The following is a 22,583-nucleotide window of genomic DNA, read 5'->3' as shown; positions in this document are numbered from 1 at the left end:
TCTTTGTAGAAGATGCTCTTCATTCCGAAACGGTTTTCTCTGAAAAATGAAAATGTTCATGTTTATTCTTGGTAAATATCTATTCCAGAACGTTTTGCCTTGTATTGCTTTTGTGTTGCCTTGTCACCTCTTCCCCGGGACTGGCAGTTCCCCGAGTCCCTGCTAGATGGCATGGCAAGCCACCACAATAATAATGATGGGATAAGGCAGATGTGCTGGTAAGTTCTGCACGGTAGCTGAGTCAACTGCTCAGCCAACATTATTCCCTTCCCTTTTTCTTCCTATTTTTCATCATGTTTTCTCACTGACATGTGGGAGATCACAGCCAGCCTTCGAGTTTCTTAACAATTAAAGCAACGATAAGCAGAGGTAATGTTTGTCTTTCTCCTCTGGGGATGAAAGGAGATGAAATAAATAGTGCTTGTAGCTGTATTTCAGAAAGCACCCTTGAGTTCTGATAGATGTTCCACCGCTTTTCCCCTCCTTCCCGCTGCAGAAACACTGCGATCCAAGCTCTAGCAGTGTGCCATTCCCTCCTTCAGACCCAACTGCAGGCGAAACTTTCTCCTGGGTCCCGTAAGAGCTTGTGAATCAATATCCACCGCCCTGCTGCACACCGCTCTGGCTTCACAAAGACCCTGCTGGGATGACGGCGTGACGTTTGAGTGCTGGCACGAACAACCCAAAAGTTCAGGTTTTGCCTTCAGTGTTTTTCTCCTGCTGGGTGCGCTAAAGCCTGCTTCAGAAAGCCCGATTCTCCTGTCACCGCTCTTGGGGTGAAACTGAGAGTAATTCCAAATCACTCCCTGGGGTGACACTGTTAGCAGAAGCACAACTGGAGTGCACGAGACTTAGATGGAGCCACTTTCAAAATGACAGTTTTGAATGGGTTTATGAAGGAATGTTTTAGTTACGGCTGCCTCACATAGCAATTCCTTTTAAAACAAACCTGATGGGTGCCACAGGGAGGGACCAAAGGTAGATGGGACGGGCCTGGCTTGGCTGTGGGCACGTTATCTGTGGTAGAATTCAGTCAGTGTTTGCAGGTGCAGCTTTCCCGGCAGGGAGAAGGGCCCAGCAGTCCCAGCTGCTCCAGCTCCAGCACTGGGAGCCTGGGCACCCACAGCACAGCCTTGTGGTTTCTCCTTGGCACCTTGGTCACAGGAGGCAGATGCAGATCGTCGAAGGGGATCTGTGGCACCACGCGGCTGCTGGCGAGTGGGAGCCTCGTCCTGGCTGGTGTGTGGTGGTGCGAGAAGGATCATGTCCCAGTGTGATCAGGTGTGCAAGGGGTAAAGCTCCTCTTGCATCCCTCGCCTCTCCCAGTCACGTGGAGACCGCGTTGGCCCCCGCTGCAGCTTGACTTGGCAAAGCACTCAGGCACTAAAGAGAGGCTCCAATATTAGAGAGGGTCATGTGTAAAGATGTCCTGTAAAAAACCTCCACGCTCGCTTTTGTCCAGAGTGTCATAGAAAAAGCTTTTCTACACTGTAGAGTTAGTAATTCTGCACACACAGAGGGTGCACAGAAGTAGTGAGTTTGTAATAAACAGTGTGAAGTGTATCGGTTCTAATCTCATTTGTTTTCCTAAAGAGAAGGTAAGCATTAACAGACTCTTGACTTGGGATAAACAAATTCTCTTGTGCTGCATTACATGAAGCATCTAGCTGCAGAAAACTCTGGGGAAACACCTACTTGGTGTGGGAAAAACAGCCTATGTAAAGCCTGCACAAGTAATTTCAGCAGTGTTAGTGCTGAAAGTGTTGCAGGGCATGTGAGTAATGGATATAAAAATACTGTATTGCATTGTAGAAAATGCCCTGGAGAGGCAAAATGTGATTATAGACTCTGAAGAATGTTTTGTGTGAGTCTTAATGTGAGGTCTGTGTGTTGGTCGAGTCAGTGGCAAGGGCGGTGTAACGACACCTGAAGGGAGAGGAGCATAGTGCCACTGTATCGATTATTGGTAGTGTGTCATTCATTAGGAAACTCTTTAAAGCAAAGTGCACCTCCACGAATAATCCTGTAGTGTAAGAGTCGGTCCGAAAACAGCATTGTCTCCACCTTGTCATCAGGAATATGGACTCCGAAAGTTAGGCTAACATCTTGACATGATTCTGCAGCGGCCTGCCTGAGCAGCAGTTACTGATCCTGGGAAGGGAATGCCAGGCCTGTGAGGTCATTGTGCCCTGGACAGAGCAAGGACGAGAGCTGAGCAACTTGTTCACCTGGCAGAAAACAGCAAAGGATAAGAGATGTGTCTGTCTGCTTCTCCCTTCTAGGAACCTTGTGGGGGGAGAGACCAGGCGAAGGAGGGAGCCTTGCGGAGGCAAGAGGGCTCTGTTTTGGCTCAAGAGTGCTGTGCCGTTCTCCGGTGCCAGGGACGAGCCTGAGAGCCGTTATCAAGAAGGATTGATCAGCATCGGTGGAGCCAAGAAGAGGTGGAGATTCAGAGGAGGAGCAAGGGGTGCTACTGGGCATAAAAAGGGCTCCTCAGCACCCGAACTTTGGAAGCTTCCTCCACCAAGGATCATGACGATCATTAGGACCGGCAGGACGCTGCCTGGACCTGGGACCATCGGGACGCCTTGGACCCGCAGTAGTAGCTATCCATCTCTGTCCTCTTTTCACATTACATTCTCCTTTCCTTTCACCCTCTTTCCCCATTGCATGCCGCTTTATGGGCAAAAATAAAGTTTCACTGTTTGATTGTGGCAAACCCCTTTGGCGTGGTCGCCTTAATTTTGCCCTTCGAGATGACAGCAAACGAAGTCTTTCGTCACGAGTCCACTGAGTGGACTGTGACAGGCAGCCCCGGGCGATCCCTGCGCTGAGGAGCAATCAGCATGAACGGGGCTGGGTGCCTGAGGAGGCCCTTCCCAGAACTGCCGCCACCCAAGGCGGGATGGAGGGCGGGAGTGCCTCTGTCCATGGGGACACTGAAATGGCCACCAAGGACCAGGCCCAGCCCTTCCCTCAGGCCTTTCTGGCCCTTGGAAGCTACCTGCGCGTGGCGGCGCGGGCGGTCATGCCGGTGCTCTCACAGGGAGGAGACAACGCTGGCACAGAGGTGCTGCCTTCTCTCCCCCTGGGATGAAGGCCTTGTGCGGGCCTGCTGGTGCTGTGGCCTCCAGCGTGGCTCCCATGATGGGGGACTCCTCTTCCCGCAGGGGTCCCAGGCCCAGGTGGTGCTTCTGCCAGCTCCTGGGCACACGCAGTGTGGAAAACCTGCACCTCCCCCCAAACCGTATTTCCTTTTTTTTTCTTGCAGCTGCTTTTGTTTAATCTGATGTAGGATGCTGAGCTCATCAGTTGGTATTTCTGTTTCAAACCACAGCGTTTCCTGCTGGTTTTCATACCGAAAGGGCTCGCACACCAGCAGCTCTGAGGGATTGGGGAAATTCTCAGTATCCGATACACTACACAAATACCCAGAAAATATGTAAAAAACCCTCAGAAATCTCATAACCTTTCTGTAGCAGAGAAAGGAAAAAAAGATATCTCTTTTTGCACAGACGTGGCAGGTTACAGGGGCACCTTGGCAGTGGAGCAGACAAGGAGGTAGATGGAAGGTTGCTCAGCCCGAGGTACAGGTCAAGAGTACTGTCACGGTTTGAGGAGGGGCCGGCCACCAACAAATGACAGACGCTCTCTATGAAACCCTCTCCGCTCCCAAAAGGGAAAAGGAGAGAAAATAAGGGAGAGAGACTTTACGGTTTGGAAAAGAAAACTAAAACAGCTTTAATGGAACAATAACAAATAAAAAAAAAGAATAAGAATAAGGAAATAATGAAATATATACAATGTGTACAAATATACACAAAACCAACACCGAACCCAACTCCCCCCACCCTGATGACGATATGTCACCACCACACCACAGGGCTGGCACTGGGGTAGTCCCAGGCTGGACTGGGCAGCAGACAGGGACGGGATGCAGGAGCTGGACTCAGGCCCTGGATTCAGGGACGCACGGGTCGGGATCGACGACGGAAGAACAGACAGAGTCCTCCTCAGATGTCGGCCATCGAAGAAGAGGGAGAGAGACTCGTGATCTCTCAGCTTTATGCTGAATATGACATCTATGGGGTGGAACACTCTGTTGGTCAGGTTTGGGTCACCTGTCCAGTTCGCTCCTCCCTGTAGGTGCGACCCTTTTCCCTCCCAGCACCCCAACACGCAGTACAAGATTCAGCAGTGACCTTGGTCGCTACAAGAACAAGTCTAAGCCAGGGCCTCTCTGCATCCCATTCCTTGGTACGAGCTATAAACATCAGGGGCTGGCACTGCTGGGAGCAGTCACTGCCTGGGAAAACATGCTGCTGTTTCAGAAAGGGCCGTTAGTCAGAGGAGACTGAACTGAAAAGTTAAAGCACTAAAGCAGAATTAGTTCTGATTTAGCCCAAACCAGGACAAGCACCTACAGCCCCAGGATGCCTGGAAGGTGTTGGGCATGTTTCCAAGCGACCAACACAGGGAAAGGACTGGTTTCTCCAGGGACAATTGCTCAGGTAGGGATGGGGACACCTACTAGGATCTAAGGATTCGTTTTAGACTAGCAGGGCCCAAGCTGACCCCGTCCACCCCTCCTTAAACCCCCAAGTTCTGCCTCAGGTCCTTCAACCCTTGCCTGACTCCTCTCTGTGCTGCAGTTTTGCTGACTCCTCCTCCAGTAAGGGTTTCCTGTTGGGTTGTGCTGAAGGGAAGTCACACTCTGTGGTTTGAGCTGGTGCCAGAGGGAGAGGGACAGGGGCACAGCCTGCAGAGGAGACAGGCACACGTGCTTGCAAAGAGCTCAGGAGAGAAAACGTGAGTCCTGGGAGTGCAGAGGACATGGGACCTGGGGAAAGTAGTGTCCTTGTGAGGTAGGAAGAGGAGCTGGGGTGCAATGGAAGGGCCCGCAGGGCAACTGGGAGGATCTGGAGGGCACTGGGAAGGTGTGGAAGAAAGGGATGTAGGAAGGGTCTGCATTCTGCGAGCAACTCCCTAACAGTGCCCTGACACGCCATAGGGTTAAGAGGAAGGCTGCTCCCTCCTAATTAGTTGTAGATAGCACTGGGTAATTAGGGGAGAGCCCGTGGCTGGGGCCAGGAGGGATCTGAGTGTACTTGGGGGTGCGTGCTGGAGCAGGGACATCTGGACAGCTGTGTCCTGGGTGGGTAGGAATGGGGGGGACAGGGAACAGTGAGGTAGGTTGGGGCACCCAGTTGCTTGGGTGCCCGGGAGGGCAGGGCTGAGTGTGGGGCTGAATGGGGGAGATGGCATGGGCGGGGGGAGCAGACAGAACTGGGACATCTGGGTCTCTCCTGGGGTGCGGTTGGGTGCAGCAGGGGCACCTGGACACTACTGTCCCGCCGGGACCTGCTGTTGCCCGTACAATGGGGTTGCCCTTACAATTCCCTTCCCAGGTCAGCATGGCCGTGAAGTCTCCGCGGCTGATCTCACAGCCCTGCTCCTGACCTACGGGCAGCCCTGAGACCTGCTACCAGAAGCTCTCGCGGCATCACGTGGCCTGCCTCGTGGCACCAATCCGTATGGAGTCCCGTTGCGCGGCAGGATGTGCGCAGCCCAGTGCCTCAGCCATAACTCACTCCTACTCCACCGTGTGCTCCCACCTCATAACCCACGCCTGTGCCACCTCAACCCCGTCTCCCCACTCCCACCTCCTGGACGAACACCCATCCCATTGTGCCTTCCCATCATGCCGCTCCCACAACTTACCCCAAACCCACCGCAACGTCCAATGTTGACCACGTGGGGCCCACTCCCACTCCCACTGCCACAATACCACCAACCCAGTAAACCACAGCCCCGCCACCACCACCCTGTTGTCACGGTCCACTCCGTGGACTCGTGATGGTTCGTTTGCTGTGATCTCCAAGTGCAAAATTAAGGCGACCACGCCAAAGGGGTTTGCCACAATCAAACAGTGAAACTATTTTTGCCCATAAAGCGGCATGCAATGGGGAAAGAGGGTGAAAGGAAAGGAGAATGTAATGTGAAAAGAGGACAGAGATCAATAGCTACCACCGCGGGTCCAAGGCGTCCCGATGGTCCCAGGTCCAGGCAGCGTCCTGCTGGTCCTAATGATCGTCATGATCCTTGGTGGGGGAAGCTTCCAAAGTTCGGGTGCTGAGGAGCCCTTTTTATGCCCAGTAGCACCCCTTGCTCCTCCTCTGAATCTCCACCTCTTCTTGGCTCCACCGATGCTGATCAATCCTTCTTGATAACAGTTCTCAGGCTCGTCCCTGGCACCGGAGAACGGCACAGCACTCTTGAGCCAAAACAGAGCCCTCTTGCCTCCGCAAGGCTCCCTCCTTCGCCTGGTCTCTCCCCCCACAAGGTTCCTAGAAGGGAGAAGCAGACAGACACATCTCTTATCCTTTGCTGTTTTCTGCCAGGTGAACAAGTTGCTCAGCTCTCGTCCTTGCTCTGTCCAGGGCACAATGACCTCACAGGCCTGGCATTCCCTTCCCAGGATCAGTAACTGCTGCTCAGGCAGGCCGCTGCAGAATCATGTCGCGGTGTTAGCCTGCTTTTTGGGGTACCTTATTGTCCATATCCCTGATGACAAAGTTGAGACAACGCTGTTTTCCGGACCGACTCTTACACCTGTAGCCCCCCCTCACCCCATATTTGCACATAAACAAAAGCCTGTGCCCAAGTGCTGTTTCCACCCTCTAGCTTCCCGTTTCTTGGCCCACCCTTTCTCCATAGCATAAAATCTTACCTATGGTGCCACTCCGGCCATGGAGCCTCACTTCTACCCCAGAGCATAATACGCACTCCGTAACACGAATCTGACCCCGTAGACCCAATTCTACACCATGGGCAAATAACCACCCTGTAGCCTCCCTCCCGACACCTGCCTCAAAGCCCCATTCTCACCCCATGGCCCAAAAAATACCCCATAGAAGACTCGCTGCGTTACTCCACTCCTGTCCTGTGATCCATCGTCTGCTCCATCCCTGCTCACTATGGCCTGACAGCCACCCTACGCCACACATCCCATGTCCCACTCTGGCCTGGTAATCCAACACGAAGCCTGTTTATGTCCTCCCACCTCGTTTCCCTTCTCCCATCCCACAGGTCGAGGACAATCCCATAGAGCAATGCAAGCTGCAAACATCCATTCGTCCAAACATCCACCCCTACAAACCCCATATCCCATCCCCATAGTCCCTAGAGCCCATCTCTACAGCCTCCAGGAATCCCAAAGCCTCCCCTCATCTCATCCCCACAGACGCCGTATGCCCACAGACCCCATATACTCCTACTACCTCAATATTTCATCCCTGCAAATCCAGCGCCCCCACAGCCCCTCATCTTTCCAAGGTCACAAAGTCATAGAAACACAGAATCCCAGAGTGGTTTGGGTTGGAAGGGACCTTAAAGACCATCTAGTTCCAAGCCCCTGCCGTGGGCACGGACAACTTCCACCAGACCAGGTTGCTCCCAGCCCCATCCAGCCTGGCCTTGAGCACTGCCAGGGAGGGGGCAGGCACAGCTTCTCTGGGCAACCTCTTCCAGCGTCTTACCACCCTCCTCATAAAAAATGTCTTCCTTTTGTCCAACCTAAATATCTCGTCCTATTCTAGCCCAGCAGCTCCCCTATATCACACCTACAGCCCTCAAAAATGCAATGTCCCTTGTTCACATACCCCTTAACATCACAATGCTCCCATTAGCCCTCCCCACCAACACCATATGTCTACAGAGCCCTATCCACTCCTACCACAGTCCCTGATATACCTGCAATGTGGTGGATATATCCTGCAGTGCCCAGAAAATCCCCACTTTCCCCCAGATTCCCCCATTTTCATACTTCCTCCACCTCAGGCACCTTCACTGCTGTCCCAGAGATCCCAGACATCCAGGCTTCCCCTACAATCGCGTGCCCCCTCTGTGGTGGGTCTCCTGACACCCACTACACCCGCTGGATGCCACTGCCCTAACACCAAGGAGAGGGAACACAGGAGGCGAGAAGACAGCGACAGCCGTGGCGGATGGGTTGATGACTCACCAAAGGATCTGCTCTGCTTTGGACACTCTCTTTCTACCTTCTGTCTTCTCATCCTTCGTCTGTCCGACTCCATTGCTTCTCCATCCTCTTTCAGATGCAAATAAGACCCCGGTGTGACAGGACCGTGGTGGGACTAGAGGTGAGATGGAGCAGCGGCACACACGTGCACAAACACGAGCGCAAGCTTTGGGAAGGAGCACGGAAACACACATCTCTCAAATGAAAAGACCCAAACACAACGTCCAGCTTTATTTGGATGGACTCGAAGCAGGTAGGAAGGCCTGGGGGTCTGCACAGAGCGAAGGAGCAGCCGAAGTAATGCCAGTGGGACATGAACCACTTCTGCCTCCTGGGGACTCTGAGGTGGACAACCAGGAATCAGGCAAGGCCTGAGAGAACGGATTGCCTTCGCCAGCAGAGTAAAACCTTTAGGGGATTCGTCTTCTCATTCCTCCTGTTAGTCCATCCGGAATCCCACTTCAGATCTGCAAATGAGGGACGCAGCAGCATCGGGAATGGCTTCTCTTCAGTCTTGGAGCTCTTAAGGGAGATCAGTTTGGGGATCAAATGAGGGAGGAGGGTGAGAATCAGAGAATCACATGGGTTGGAAAAGACCTTTTGCATCATCCAGTCCAACCATAAACCCAACGCTACCGAGTCCACCGCTAGAGCAGGTCCCTAAGGGCCACCTCTGCACGTCTTTTAAAGACCTCCAGGGATGGTGACTCAGCCACTACTGAGGAGCAATCCTTTTCAAATTCTCCCCGTCCACAGCAACCTCCCAAAACAGCTTTGCACAAACATTTGTTTGTTTCCTTTCTCTCTTTGGAAAAGAAGGGGGAATACCAGCCAAACTGGGCCATTTTCTGGCAGGGATAATGAAGGGCCAGGGTTCTGAGAGCTAGCATGGCCTCATGAAAGTGAACTATTTACCTCTTCTCTTCATCAGGCGGTGGGAGACGAAAAAGATGAGGCCGTTGATGGTAAAGAACGAACCCCCAACAACGATCTCTCGAATCCAGCTGATTTTATGGCCTGGGAAGGAATCAACGGGGACTGTACCACGACGCAGCCTTCCCACCAAGAGAGACGGTGGCTTCTCCCGTGAGCAAGCCCTTCAATAGCTAACCCCATCCTCTAAGGTGGGAGGGAGGTGAAGTTCCTCCAGCACTGCAACCCCCCTCGATGGGAACCGTGGGAATGGGCGTGGGAGGCGGATGGGCCTACCAATGCGATGGTAAGCTGTGCTGGCCGCCCTGCCTCACCCTCCAAACCAGCTGTAGTGGTCCCTGGGAGCTGGTCAGACCGTTAGCCCTTGGGAAGCCACAGCGCACATCCCCCCAGGAGAAGGACGGGTTGTCGAAATAAGTTGTGCTCTCATCAGAAAAGCCAGACAAGGTGATGAGACCGTCTCTTCATCAAGACCCTTTTCTCCAGCATCTCTGCTTGTGTTCGTCCCCCAGAACACGGGCAGGTACGGCAATGAGCTCACTTAGCGATGGGTACGGTGAGCAAGGCAGAGGTGGACGGTCACAGGACGGGAAGGGATGGAGGTGACACACATGGATGGACTCATAGGCAAGTAAAGGGGGAAGGGGTTAACCAGGGATGGGTCAGGGGTTACGAGATGCTCTAGTGAGGAAGGGTTTATAGACTCACTTTTCACGTAGACATTGATCCAGCGGCTACTTTCAGAAGAAACACGACGACTAGACAGGAACACAAAATAGGCACAACTGTAAGAGCCAGAGACCTCCTCTCCCGTGATATCGAGGTGAAAGCTGTAGTTTTTCACGTTCGATACTGGGATGGAGATGGCAAGTCCAAAGTCTGCGTAGTACTGGACTTCTTTGACATCATCTGGAGAGGAGGGGATGGAGCAGGTTAGCTTGACACTGCTGCCAGGTCTGTAGATCTCCTGCTGAGGATCCAGGGATAAAATTGGGGCCACAGGAGCAGCTGGAAAGAAAAAATCCAAAACATAACACAACACATCACCCAGCATTCCGCTGTCTGTTGACGTCAGGGCCCGTGCGCAAACCCCGGGATTTTTCCCAGTGTCACGACTCAGACTTGACAAAGGGACTAGAAGAGAAGTTAAGTTTTCTTCTGATGAATGTTGGGGCACATACAGAGCCCTGAGCTACAGAGCAGCTCCTGGGGGTCACTCGGGGCTCTCTTTTCCATGCCCTTCTTCAACCGTGGGCGCAGGAAAGAAGACCTGCACGTCTCCAAGATAAGATCTTCAAGAAGCTCAAGGGGTTTCTTTGCATTCACCGAAGTGCAGGAAAGAAGGAGTTTTACATGCCCAAAGCAGGAGGCACGTCCTACGCCACAAAGCCTGGTGAAAGGCTGGGGGAGCCTCACTGCTCTGGGACCTCTCGGAGGTGACGCAGCCGTCAGGCCAACTTGTTCCTGCTTTCTCAGAGAAACCCAGGAGCACAAAAGGAGCTTGTGAGGAGCCAGAGCGGCCTCATCTGCCCCTTGGCAAGCGGCTAAGAGGGCCCTTGGAAAGGGTGGTGCTCTAAAGGGAGGCGTGTGGTGCCTGGGCTGATGGGACCCAAGCCGTGCTGATGTGATCCACCTACCCTGGACCTCAACTGACACAGGAAGGCTCCTATTGGAAGGAATTTGTTGTCCCGAGTCCTCCACAAAGTACGTGCACGTGTACTCCCCAGCGGACGCTTTTGTGGCTGTCAGCTGGAGCCGGGCTTTCGGGAGGGGGTAAGGTGCTCTGAGGTCAATTTGCTCCCCGCTTTGGTTGAAGAACCGAAACCCGCCGATTTTCCTCCACGTTGCAGCCAAGCAGATGAGAGCGAAACTTTCCCCTTCATAATAGAAACGATAACTGGGGTCTGTGGCGAGTGTTGGGGCTGGCAGAGGCTCTGGGGAAGAAAGAAAGGATTTGGAGGGTGGGAGGGAGCCCTCCTTTCTAGGGGACAAGGAAAGTGAGGCACCCCGTTCCCCTCTGTTGCACAGAACACAGCTCCCCCTTGCCTCCTGCTCAAAGGCTCAGTTCAGCTGGGGAGCATCTTCCGAGAGGTCAAGCCGCACTTACCCGCAGAGGACACAGCCACCAGCAGCAGCTGGAGGAAAGCCGTGAGAGAGGGGCTTTGAGACGACGAGGGAGAGGAGGCTGCGGAAAGGAGAGAGGAGAAGTCATTCCCGCAGGCGCTGCCCCGCGAAGTCCTGCCTCTGTTGGCCACCGCACAAGAGGGCAGCCCCTTCACAGCCCCGGGGCTTCCTACAGGTCACAGTTCCTTTTTGGGCCGCCGTGGCACGGAAAGCCCAGACAGATCACCAAGAGAAGCCGTTAACACCATCTCACGTGCCAGTGAGGTCACCCACGGGAAAAACCATCTACAAACCCCGCCGTGCCCGTGAGCGTATCTTTTAGCACCACATGTTGGACGAGATTATTTCTCCGGTCAGAAGCAACTGGGTGATTGCCAAGCGATTGGTTGCTCTCAGCCCTGGGATGTGATATCTTGAACCTTAAAGAAACGGGGCTGCTGGAGTCTTTAAGGGGTTAGGGAAGACAGGAGAGCTCATGGGTCCTGGCAGGGGAGAACAAGGCGTTGAGCCAGGGTGCAGGGCAGGATGAGCTCAAGGCCCACTTGCATCTCCTACCAGGGTGGAGAAAGGAATCTTTGGGGTTTCTGGCCGGCTACAAGGCGGGCGTTGTTGCTGGCACTAGAGTGGCAGAGGGCCGGAGGGGGCTGTGGTGGGCTAATGCTGGCTGGCGGACCAGCCCCAAGCAGCCACACACTCCCGCTGCCCCCAGCAGAACAGGAGAAGGGCATAGAAAGGGCAAAAGTAGGAAAACTCAAAAAGTTCCGTAGGTAATGGAAAGGGGAAGGGAGAACAAACCTAACCAAGTGATGCAAAGACAATGACTCACCACCTCCCACAGGCACAGGCATATCCTGCTCCTGCAGCACCGTTTTGGCCCCGGGACATCTGTTTCCTAGATCACGAACTTGTTTCACCCCAGGCCGGCAATGAACCAGTCCTTATCAGGCTCTCAGGCCGGAAACCAGACTGAAAATAGCAGCAGAACAGCTGATCAGATCTGATCGCATAAGAACCTCCACCAGAAAGAAAAATGAAAGAAAATGATGGAACAGCTCTGTGACAGCCAGACCCGTCTGCCACAGGAAGATCACGTGTTGGGAACCTCCCCAGCACCACCACAGCAACAAGTTTCCAGCCAAGCGTTCCTCATCTCATGAGAACATGGGTGTCCAGCTGACAGGACAGAACCAGCTGCATGAACGTACTGGGTAATACATTATTGAGTGTCTAACAGAAGGGAAGGGGAGGGGAGAGAGGAGAGGCGAGGCGAGGCGAGACGAGCAGAGGAAGAGGAATGTGGTTATAGAGAGGAAGATGAAAGACAGGAGGGAAGATTGGATTGAAAGCCGGAAACGGCAGAGGGAGAAAGAAGCGATGACGGCAGCAGAAGGGAGGACTCAAGAGGGATATAAGGCAGAAGAAGGGCTGGAGATGAAAGACAGAAAAAAAAAATGGATAAGGGAGGGGGGGAAGAAAAGACAGAAATAAAAAAGGAGAAATAAACTTATGCCTGGGGGAGGCAGAAGCCAAAGTGAGGGATGAGAGAATCGCTGAGGAGGATCACGAGGTGGCAGACCATGATCCTGGGGGTGCTCAGGGCTCTGTGCCAGCCTCTCCACGAGAGCAGCGTGCTGCCTTCTCCCGCTGTCTCACTGGAGCTGGGTGGGACAAGGGGAAGAAATGCTGCATAAGGAAGGAGGAGCCACTGACCACACAAGGGAAAACTATACTCTGGATGTTGTGTCTTGGGGATGTCATCATGTTTTCAGAGATCTTTTCCTCCCCACGTGCTCTAGATCACCTTTGGGCTGTCTCTTTGCCCCATGAACTGTGAGTTCCTTCCAGTGGATATGGTCCAAACAAGAGAGGACTGAAAGTTTTTGTGGGTAAAGCACCTGGCTTGCAGCAAGTGTGCTGTCACTGGCTGGTAGGAAAAGGCTTGTAGGAGGCGCTCCAGATGTCCTAGACCTTGGCAGTCCTTGTGTTATAAGCTCCCATCTTGCATTCAGAGGGTCAGGGGTAGGGATGAGGAGATCTTGGTGATCTGAGCTGCTACCATCCCATGTGCATGGCATGGCTCTGGGGGGGACACATGCTCTGCTTTGCTCAAAAAGGAGAGAGGAGGAGAGGGGAGAGGAGGAGAGGAGGAGAGGGGAGAGGAGGAGAGGGGAGGAGAGGAGAGGAGAGGAGAGGAGAGGAGAGGAGAGGAGAGGAGAGGAGAGGAGAGGAGAGGAGAGGAGAGGAGAGGAGAGGAGAGGAGAGGAGAGGAGAGGAGAGGAGAGGGGAGGGGAGGGGAGGGGAGGGGAGGGGAGGGGAGGGGAGGGGAGGGGAGGGGAGGGGAGGGGAGGGGAGGGGAGGGGAGGGGAGGGGAGGGGAGGGGAGGGGAGGGGAGGGGAGGGGAGGGGAGGGGAGGGGAGGGGAGGGGAGGGGAGGGGAGGGGAGGGGAGGGGAGGGGAGGGGAGGGGAGGGGAGGGGAGGGGAGGGGAGGGAGGGGAGGGGAGGGGAGGGAGGGGAGAGGAGGGGGGGGGAGGGAGGGGAGAGGAGGGGGGGGAAGGGGAAGGGGAAGGGGAAGGGGGGGAAGGGGAAGGGGAAGGGGAAGGGGAAGGGGAAGGGGAAGGGGGAAAGGCAAGAGGCAAGGCAAGAGGCAAGGCAAGAGGCAAGGCAAGGCAAGAGGCAAGGCAAGAGGCAAGGCAAGGCAAGGCAGAGAGAAAGAAATAAAGTAGGTGTACTCTTCCCAACATTTCCTGAGCAGACATTTCATCCAACCACCTTGCTGCCAGGAAGCAACAAAAGAAAAAAAGGAAGAAAAAGTAACTGTTCCATCTTCTGAGCACTCACAGTCAGCCACACCATCCCAGCCGCTCCACTGATGGCTCCTTTGGCCACTGAGCTGGCACTTGACCACTTCCATCTTCCTGTGCCAGTTAAAATGAGGGAATGTTTTGCTTCAGCTCTTCAATTGGGTGCAGGGCCATGGGAGGTTATTAATGGGAAGAACGCCATGGACACTGCTTTGGTCCTCCTGGGAGGAAGAGGATGCTCTGAACTTCCCTCGCTTGCCCAGCTCCCAGCTGGACCTATTGGATAGCCTCGTTGATCCATGGAATCACAGAACAGTGGGGGCTGGATGGGACCTCCGCAGACCATCTAGTCCAACCCCCTGCTAAAGCAGGTTCACCTACAGCAGGTCGCACAGGACAGTGTCCAGGTGGGTTCTGAGTATCTCCAGGGAAGGAGACTCCACAAACTGGAGAGAGAGAGATGCGAGTCCTTTTCAGACCCTCCATATTTATCCATCTCTGCAAACCACAGCAAAGACCCTGCTAAATCCATTTTCTTCCCAAAGGTGGGCTAACACCACTAAATTCCTCGTGAGCCCTTCGCAGTTGATGAACTACAAGGGAAACTTTGGCAATTTGTCCTCCCTGTCCTTGCAACTTGCGCTAATCTGAGTCAGTGCTGGTGACAGTCGCACGTTGGGTAAACAAAAATGCCTTCCCATTTCGTTCAGCTTGGTGATCTCTGTACTTCCAAAGGTTCTTTGGGTGTTTACATGTCAAAAATACCGAGTGAACTCAGTGTGTCAACAGGTACTAAGAGTAACCCCTTCCCCTTAGTGCTGTCTGTTGCCTGCTTGGTTTTCGTACACGCTGTAAGAAATACACAAAGTTTTACTTCCCAAATCCTAAACCTGAGGAACTTCACTAATTCACTGAAACTTCCCCTTCATACAGTTCTTCCCTGGCTTTATTGTTCTCTATTTGATAGTGATTCATCTTTTCTGATGCTATTCTTCTAGAAATCAGTTGTCTGCTTTTTAGGTAATCATCTAAATCTACTCTGTGGACAGAAATCAGTAATCAGACTATCTGGAGGACTCTTACCCACGTCTAAAATCAGGGGCTGAGGCAGATGTGATGAATCACCTTTAGGAAGTGTCGATTTCTCTCCATCTTCAAGAAGAAGAACCTGCATGCAGAGTGTTCAGCACCTCTGAGTTGGCTGTAAAGACGAGAGAGATCGTGGCTACCTTTAGCTTTCCCTTGGAAACAGGGGTTGCTGCATCCGCGTGTCCTGGTTAACCCAGCTCCGGTCGCTGTCAGTAGGAGCCTCGTCTGTGGGGTTTAGGGCACAGTTCGTGTGGCCCTCTAGAAATTCTGTGGGTTTGCTGCTGAAATGCTGGTATCTGATGACCTTTCTGATGCTTGGGGTGTCTCCTGTCTAGCTTCTAGCTACCGTACTGCAAGCTGGAGGGTCTTCAAGGTTTATGCATCCCATCTGCTCACCTGCTGAAAAGGTCTCTGCTGCCCCACCCTCCTTTGGATGCTGCTAGGTGGCTCTGTTTATGTACCTGATCTGCTCCTGGGGCATTGCTCATCTCACTGGAAGACTTGTAGCCAGAGGAACCACGTACCTCTGACCCTGAAAGGGAAGACCATGTCTGCCAGGCAGGGCAGCCTCATCCTCATTGACCTACTCGGCAAGAAGATTCTCAGCCTTTGAGGCTGCAATTCCTATCACTTCTTGTGTGATCAGCTGGTCTCAGGGTGCTCCTTCCGACTCAAAGTGTTGCAGGATTTTAGGATTTTAGGATACTGCTTGGAATTCCCCTTACTTTTCCCATCTTGATTTGAATATCAAGGATTCTAATTAGTGGATATTAGTAGGAGAGAACAGTGGTTATTTTGGGAAAATAAGTCTCAAATGGGATAAACGATCAAATATAAAATAAAATCTGTATTGCCAATGCTGCTAGCATACCCCTGTAAAGTCCCAGAGCTACGGTATTCATTAACCAATGATCTGTTAGTGGTTAGAAACAAGGACAGTGTGTTGTAGTCCAAGATGTCTGCTGGACAGGATTTATGATGGTGCCCATTGTGTATAATCTTTGCATCATGACCAAAGCAGGTACGAGCCAAGAGCCTACGAGCCAAGGACATGTTCCTTGACCAAACATGGTCAATTTGAGGAGCAGTCGAGACCTCCGACTCACGGGCCACCTACCCAAATGATACCCCCTACTCACAAGGGAACAAGAGAAGACTACGACAGAGGCTGCGCGCTAATTTGCATCAGAAGTGAGAGAAGAACAACCAATCATCAAGAGGATGATAATGAATAAGCATTGTATAGACTGAATATGTATGAATTTAATGTATAAATATTTGTTGATTGCAACGTGCAGGCGGCCATCTTGGAGAAGGATCCCACATCCCCGCTGCGCGTCGTTAATAAACGACGTCTCTGCTGATCTAACTTGGTGTGGAGGAGCTTTTCTTACCACTGCAGATTTGCAACAAAACCACTCATATGCCGGAGTAATACAAATAAGGTCTTGAACTGTTATGCACTGGACTATTCCCAGCCTAAGAAACAGCTCCCTAGAAAGAGTTAAATGCATAGAAATATCTGCAGACTAACACGAGAGTTGGCTAACTCCATAAAAATCCCCCTTGAAGTTAAGTTTTGTTTACAAGCATTGTTTCATGGTTAAAAAGGGTTAAGAACATTATAAAAATCAGTGTCGTTTTAATCCTGTCCACTCATTGGAGTGATTTTGGATGCAGGAGAAACTCACTTAATTCATCATTAGCTCTCGGTTTTCACTGAAAAAATCTTTTGAGCCCAGAGATTTGTTGTGCAGGATTACACCCGGCTGCACATGAAGTTTTTAGACGGGAACATGAGCCACTGGCAAAGGTTTATTGTTGAATGATGCATCAGCAGCAGCACAAAATCTCTGGACAGCCGCAGAGCTGATCTATTAATAAACTGGGCGACCGCAGCACTATTTATTCCTCTTGTGTTTTCCTTGCTCTCTTCTCTTGCAGACAACTGTGAAGTAGAGCAGGGATTTCTGCTGAAAGCCGCCGCCCAACCTCCCGAGGGATGCAAGCCACAGAGCCCTTCACCATGTGGACAGGGAAGGGTTAGAGAGAGCAGCCAGATGCAAGCACAGGAGAAAAAGCTGCCTCTGATGTTTGGTTGATCTCACCCCGAGATGGACATGTGTCTTGGTTTGAAAGACAGGTGTCTGCGGAGGAAGGCAGGAGCCTCCCTTGAAATGGAAAGTGCAACCCCCTTCCCTCCAAATTATTATAATTTTGAAATTAACGGGCCTTCAGGCAAAGATATGGGGAATAGGAATAACAGTTCTTTACTAATATATATATATATATAACACAAGGCAGGGAAAAACAAACAACCCACTGGTTTACACTGACAGAGTCAGGAATACAACCTGACCCCCTGTTAGGGTGGCAGTAGCAGTCCGATAAGATGCTGGCTGCAGCCCTCCTGAAGCGATGGGTGTAGTTCTGTGGAAGCAGCGATCAGGTAAAAGGGTCTGGTCTTCCTCCGAAGGTCCAGTGGTAGGTAGGTAGCTCCTGTCCTCTGGAACTCCAGTGGGGGGGAAAATCTCCTCTGGGAATCCAGTGGAAGAAGGCTGCTAGGGTGTTCGAGATCTCAGTTTTTATTTGGCATGGACTGCTTGGCTCCTTCCCCCCGGGTGGAGCATCTCACAATGGGATGGGGAGTCGTGAGGCAGTTCCTTGATGGGCCATTAAGAGGAGATAGTCCAGGAGCGAGTTATCGATGGGTCAGGCGATAAGGCATTGTTGTGCCCAATAACAGGAGATAGTCCAGAGGGGGGGAGGCAGGGAGCACCGCCCCACCTGGTCTCAACAGCTCCTGAAGATGGTCATAGAATACTTTTTTTTTTTTTTTTTCCTTTTGGCACATTTTACACTGTAACCCAGGACAACACGGAACGCGTCAGGCCAATGGAACTCCACCACTGGGTTAGATGTAGGAGTCCGGATGCCTTGTCCTGCTGCAGATGTCCGATAGGAGGAGAGTTCAATGCCACCCCGAGATTGCTTTAGAGATTAATCTTGATCTGGCCCTGGGGCAAATCAACGCTGGGCTGTTGCTGGAGGAAATGAGCTTAGAGCGCACGTCCCCGGGCAACCGTCCTTGTCCCACCAACCCACCACTGCACACTCGACAATATGGTGAACCGGGTTCTGAGATGACGAAGTGTCCTGGTTTGGGCTAAATCAGAACTAATTCTGCTTTAGTGCTTTAACTTTTCAGTTCAGTCTCCTCGGACTAACGGCCCTTTCTGAAACAGCAGCATGTTTTCCCAGGCAGTGACTGCTCCCAGCAGTGCCAGCCCCTGATGTTTATAGCTCGTACCAAGGAATGGGGTGCAGAGAGGCCCTGGCTTAGACTTGTTCTTGTAGCGACCAAGGTCACTGCTGAATCTTGTACTGCGTGTTGGGGTGCCGGGAGGGAAAAGGGTCGCACCTACAGGGAGGAGCGAACCGGACAGGTGACCCAAACCTGACCAACAGAGTGTTCCACCCCATAGACGTCATATTCAGCATAAAGCTGAGAGATCACGAGTCTCTCTCCCTCTTCTTCGATGGCTGACATCTGAGGAGGACTCTGTCTGTTCTTCCGTCGTCGATCCCGACCCGTGCGTCCCTGAATCCAGGGCCTGAGTCCAGCTCCTGCATCCCGTCCCTGTCTGCTGCCCAGTCCAGCCTGGGACTGCCCCAGTGCCAGCCCTGTGGTGTGGTGGTGACATATCATCATCAGGGTGGGGGGAGTTGGGTTCGGTGTTGGTTTTGTGTATATTTGTACACATTGTACATATTTCATTATTTCCTTATTCTTATTCTTTTTTTTTATTGTTATTGTTCCATTAAAGCTGTTTTAGTTTTCTTTTCCAAACCGTAAAGTCTCTCTCCCTTATTTTCTCTCCTTTTCCCTTTTGGGAGGGGAGAGGGGTTCATGGAGAGCGTCTGTCGTTTGTTAGTGGCCGGCCCAGCCTCAAACTGTGACACGAAGAAACAATATTAATGCAAGTAAAGGTTGGAAAAGGCCGTGAATGGGTGTGGGAAATAAAGGTTTTGATTCAGTTACTCAAAGTGCCTGGTAGCTTTACAGATGACCTTCACCTTTCAGGAGCTTGTGGATGCTCCATAGGTCCTGTGGCGTACCTACCAGTTCCAGACTCGAATCTCAAGAGCCATCATGCACTCGAACTGGTGCCAGCTGCCCATCTTCAGGCGGATGAAGCCCATCTTCAGCTGGCAGGGGATGTCCTTTCCGTTTCTTTCCTTCAGCTTCTTCTACGTGGCGGTGCGGCTGGTGACAAGCAAAGATTCCCCACCTCAGCTGGCGACTGGGCAACACTTTCCGCCTGAACATGCTGACCATGCCCTCTTGTGGCGAAGAAAACTAATGGTGTCCTGGGCTGCATGAGGAAGAATATCGCCAGCGGGTCGAGGGAGGTGATCCTTCTCTGCTCAGTACCTGGTGAGGCCATACTGGAGTGCTGTGTCCAGTTCTGGGCTCCCCAGTTCAAGAAACACAGGGGTTTACTGGATTGCAGCAAAGGGCCACGAAGATGATTGAGGGACTGGAGCATCCAAGGAAAGGCTGAGAGTGCCGGGAGTCCTCACCCAGCGAATAGAAGGCTCAGGAGGGATCTTGTTGACATGTGTAAGTGCATCATGAATATTTATACGCAGTGGTGCCCAGTGACAGGGCAGGAAACACAAACCGAAACGCATGAAACTCCGTCTGAATGCCAGAAAACACCTTTTTTACAGCCAGGGTGATCAGGCGTGGGAACAGGCTGCCCAGCGAGGCTGTGGAGTCTCTGTCCTTGGAGATACTCAACACCTGACTGCATGTGGTTGTGGGCAACCAGGTCCAGCTGACCCAGCTTCAAGAGGGGAGGCTGGACCAGACGACTTCCAGCGGTTCCTGCCAACCTCAGCCACTCTGTGACACTGCGTTACCCGGCGTTGACCCCTAACTGAGCCGGTTGGTTGCGTATTTTGTTCTTTGGGAAGATGTTACGCGTTGGCCCAAGAGAGGCTTGACTGTTCCAGCAGGTCTGGGAAGGTGAAAATAGAAAAATGAGAAAAAATCGGTGATTTTAGTGAAGTGTATCCACAGCTTCAGGATTTTCATCATCTCATGAGGTGTTGGGCTTATACGAGTTTGAAATGCAGAGGCAGGTATGTCCTCAGCCAGCAAGTAGGTGCCTATCAGGGATCTTGTCACAGGGGCTTGTTCTTGTTTTAACAGCATTGCCCAGAAGCTAATGAAAGTAAAGATTAGCCTCAAAAAAAAAAAAAAAGAAAAAGAGAAACATCTGAAAACATCCACTCTTCTATCTTTACCAGTGGTTCTACAGGAAAAAGAAACAGCAACGTAACTGTCACAAAGACAGAGATAAGGTCTCTGCTCTCGATAGGATCGCTCAGTCGGTTTCTATTCGGTACAACCCGATCTGAGCTGTGCTCGGCCGCTCTCCTCTGCCAGCAACCCTGGAAATTAGTGTAAAGCCCCATTTATGATGACAAAAATCTCGATGCCCTTCCCAGCACAGGAGCTGAGCACCTCAGGATTCTCATGGGAGAAGTGCAGGAGCGTGTGGTGGATTTAGAGCAAGAGGAACGAGGTGGGACAGAGGGAACTACCCCACCAGGGAAGGTGGAGAGCAGCACCCACCCACGACTTGATTCAGAGCCCTCCTGTTGGGCTGGAGGAGGGAGGGAGATTATTGGCACCCCTGCAAAAGAGAGGTTTCATCATAAAAAATTGAGACCAGACCTGTCTCTACTGATGGTGAGATTCAATGGGTCTGAGAATCCCCTACCTGGAAATGTCCCCGGACGTTCACTAATCCATTCTTCTGCCCTAGAGGCAGCTCTGCTCCATGAGACACTTCAGGTTGGGGCTGGTACGACCAGTCTTACGGTTCTCCATGTAGGGCCTTAAAAGTGAAGGTACATGTCTCTTTTTTTTTGTGGGGGTGTGTTGGTTCATATGGAAAAAAATCAGAGCTTTCTTCAATCAAATATGATTTCTATAAATGATAACATTACATTCTTGTTTCAGCCATTTTACATTTGATAATTTTTAAATGTTTCACATTTCGAACATTTTAATCATTTTACTCTTGCGGTGGGTTAGTCTGGGCTAGGGGCCGAACTCCCACCCAGCTCCTTGCTCTCTCCCCCGCCCTCAGTGGGACTGGGGAGGAAAACAGGAAGAACATGAGGAAGCTTATGGGTTGAGATAAATACAGAATGATCACTTACCAATTACCAAAAATGATTACTTACCGATCACCGTTGTGGGAAAAACAGACTCCACTTAGGGAGAACTGGCTGAATTTATTGCCAATTAAAACACACGTGTATTTATTGACTTGGGTAGACAAACGTTAAAACAGCACCTTTCCTCCCCCTGAGTCCCACGCTCAACGTCGCTCCTTCTCTCCAGACTCTTCTGCCCATCCCGAAGTGGCGCAGGAGAACAGGGCTGAGGGGTTATAGTTACAGAGCAGTTTCTCTCTGACATGCTTTGCTTTTCGCACCTTTCCTCTGCTCTGCTCTCCACGGGCTGGAATTTCTTCAGGAACACCAATCTGCTCCGCTGTGGGTCCTCCACAGGCTGCAGGGGACATCTGCTGCTCCATGGAGCACCGCTACTGCCTCTTCTTCTGACCTTCTTGCTCCCTCTCTGGTTTCTCACTCTCCTTGGCATTTTTCTGCCCTTTCTGAACTGTTTTTGATCAGGCAAAGCTCACTCCTCCACACCTCATGCACAGAGACACATGGATATAGGACAGACATGAGCAGCAGGGGCCAGCTCAGTGGTGGCCATGGCTGCAAAGGGAAGACGTGGGCTCACTCACCACCGGGGGACAGCTCGGGGGCAGGAGAAGGCTCTGGGGCTCCAAGCAGCCCACCAGAACCTTCAGCCAAGCTCTTCATCCTGGTACATGGTAGGAGGATGAGACACACCACAGGGCCACAGTGGAGAGAGGAGACCTGGCAATGTCCCTCCAAGCCATGAGCCTGCTGCTGGCCTATCAGGGGCTGGGGAAGAAGAGACTAAGGAAGAGGACAGTCACTTGTGTCGTGATCATTCTGCCTGTCGCCTGGCTATGTTCACTTACGAAAAGCAGGAAAAAGCTATAAACTGCTCTTAACTGGGTCAGAAGAACAGTTGCTCTCACAGAGGGTGTTGAAGACCAAGACAAGTTCAGCCAAGAAATGCTGAGCACGTTCCCAAGCTGCAGTTTTCTCCAAGGTCTCCTCCTGTGCCTGCAGCGGTTGTGTCTCCTGGCGTTCGCAAGGCTCCTGCTCTTTGGTTTCTGTGGGGGTCAACAACTTTCAAGCACGGTTTATTTTTTGCTGAAAGAGCCACAACTAATGCTGATGGAGAAGCTGATGGGGCTGACGAGTCTTCCCTTGTGTCTCCAACAGCCCTGGCCTCCACCCTTCCTGTTGGCCACTCGCACGTGCAGCCCCTGCCGCGGTGCCTGTCCTGTTGCTGCTGCTGGCAGCCTATATCTGCCAGAGGAGGAGAGGGCAAAGGAGGATCAGATCAGAGGATACCAAGTGAGGGGGGAAAGGCAATGCGACACCGGTGAGCAGAACACATCCAGCTC

General features: G+C 52.1%; 1 protein-coding gene and 1 long non-coding RNA gene across 2 annotated transcripts; one reads left to right on the top strand and one right to left on the bottom strand.

Annotated features, from left to right (window-relative positions):
- The first annotated feature begins 253 nt into the window (after window positions 1-253).
- LOC147412631 (uncharacterized) lies at window positions 254-2,719 on the top strand. The gene is made up of 2 exons (XR_015184174.1): window positions 254-694; window positions 2,283-2,719. It is a non-coding gene; the product is annotated as an uncharacterized LOC147412631 (long non-coding RNA).
- Window positions 2,720-6,066: 3,347 nt separating this feature from the next.
- On the bottom strand, window positions 6,067-21,903 carry LOC147412630 (uncharacterized). Its single transcript, XM_086481118.1, has 11 exons — window positions 21,825-21,903; window positions 20,302-20,309; window positions 19,112-19,239; window positions 11,654-11,716; window positions 11,372-11,517; window positions 11,082-11,267; window positions 10,612-10,908; window positions 9,683-9,982; window positions 8,957-9,058; window positions 8,024-8,563; window positions 6,067-6,347 (listed from the first exon to the last, which is right to left on the bottom strand). Exons 1-10 carry the CDS (start codon window positions 21,901-21,903, stop codon window positions 8,550-8,552), a joined length of 1,323 nt encoding a protein of 440 aa, XP_086337244.1. The 3' UTR covers window positions 6,067-6,347; window positions 8,024-8,549.
- Between the last annotated feature and the right edge of the window lie 680 nt (window positions 21,904-22,583).

Source organism: Leptosomus discolor, unplaced genomic scaffold (genome assembly GCF_034619465.1).
Source record: "Leptosomus discolor isolate bLepDis1 unplaced genomic scaffold, bLepDis1.hap2 HAP2_SCAFFOLD_45, whole genome shotgun sequence".
NCBI lineage: Eukaryota > Metazoa > Chordata > Aves > Leptosomiformes > Leptosomidae > Leptosomus > Leptosomus discolor.
This window is presented reverse-complemented; position numbering and strand designations above follow the sequence as displayed.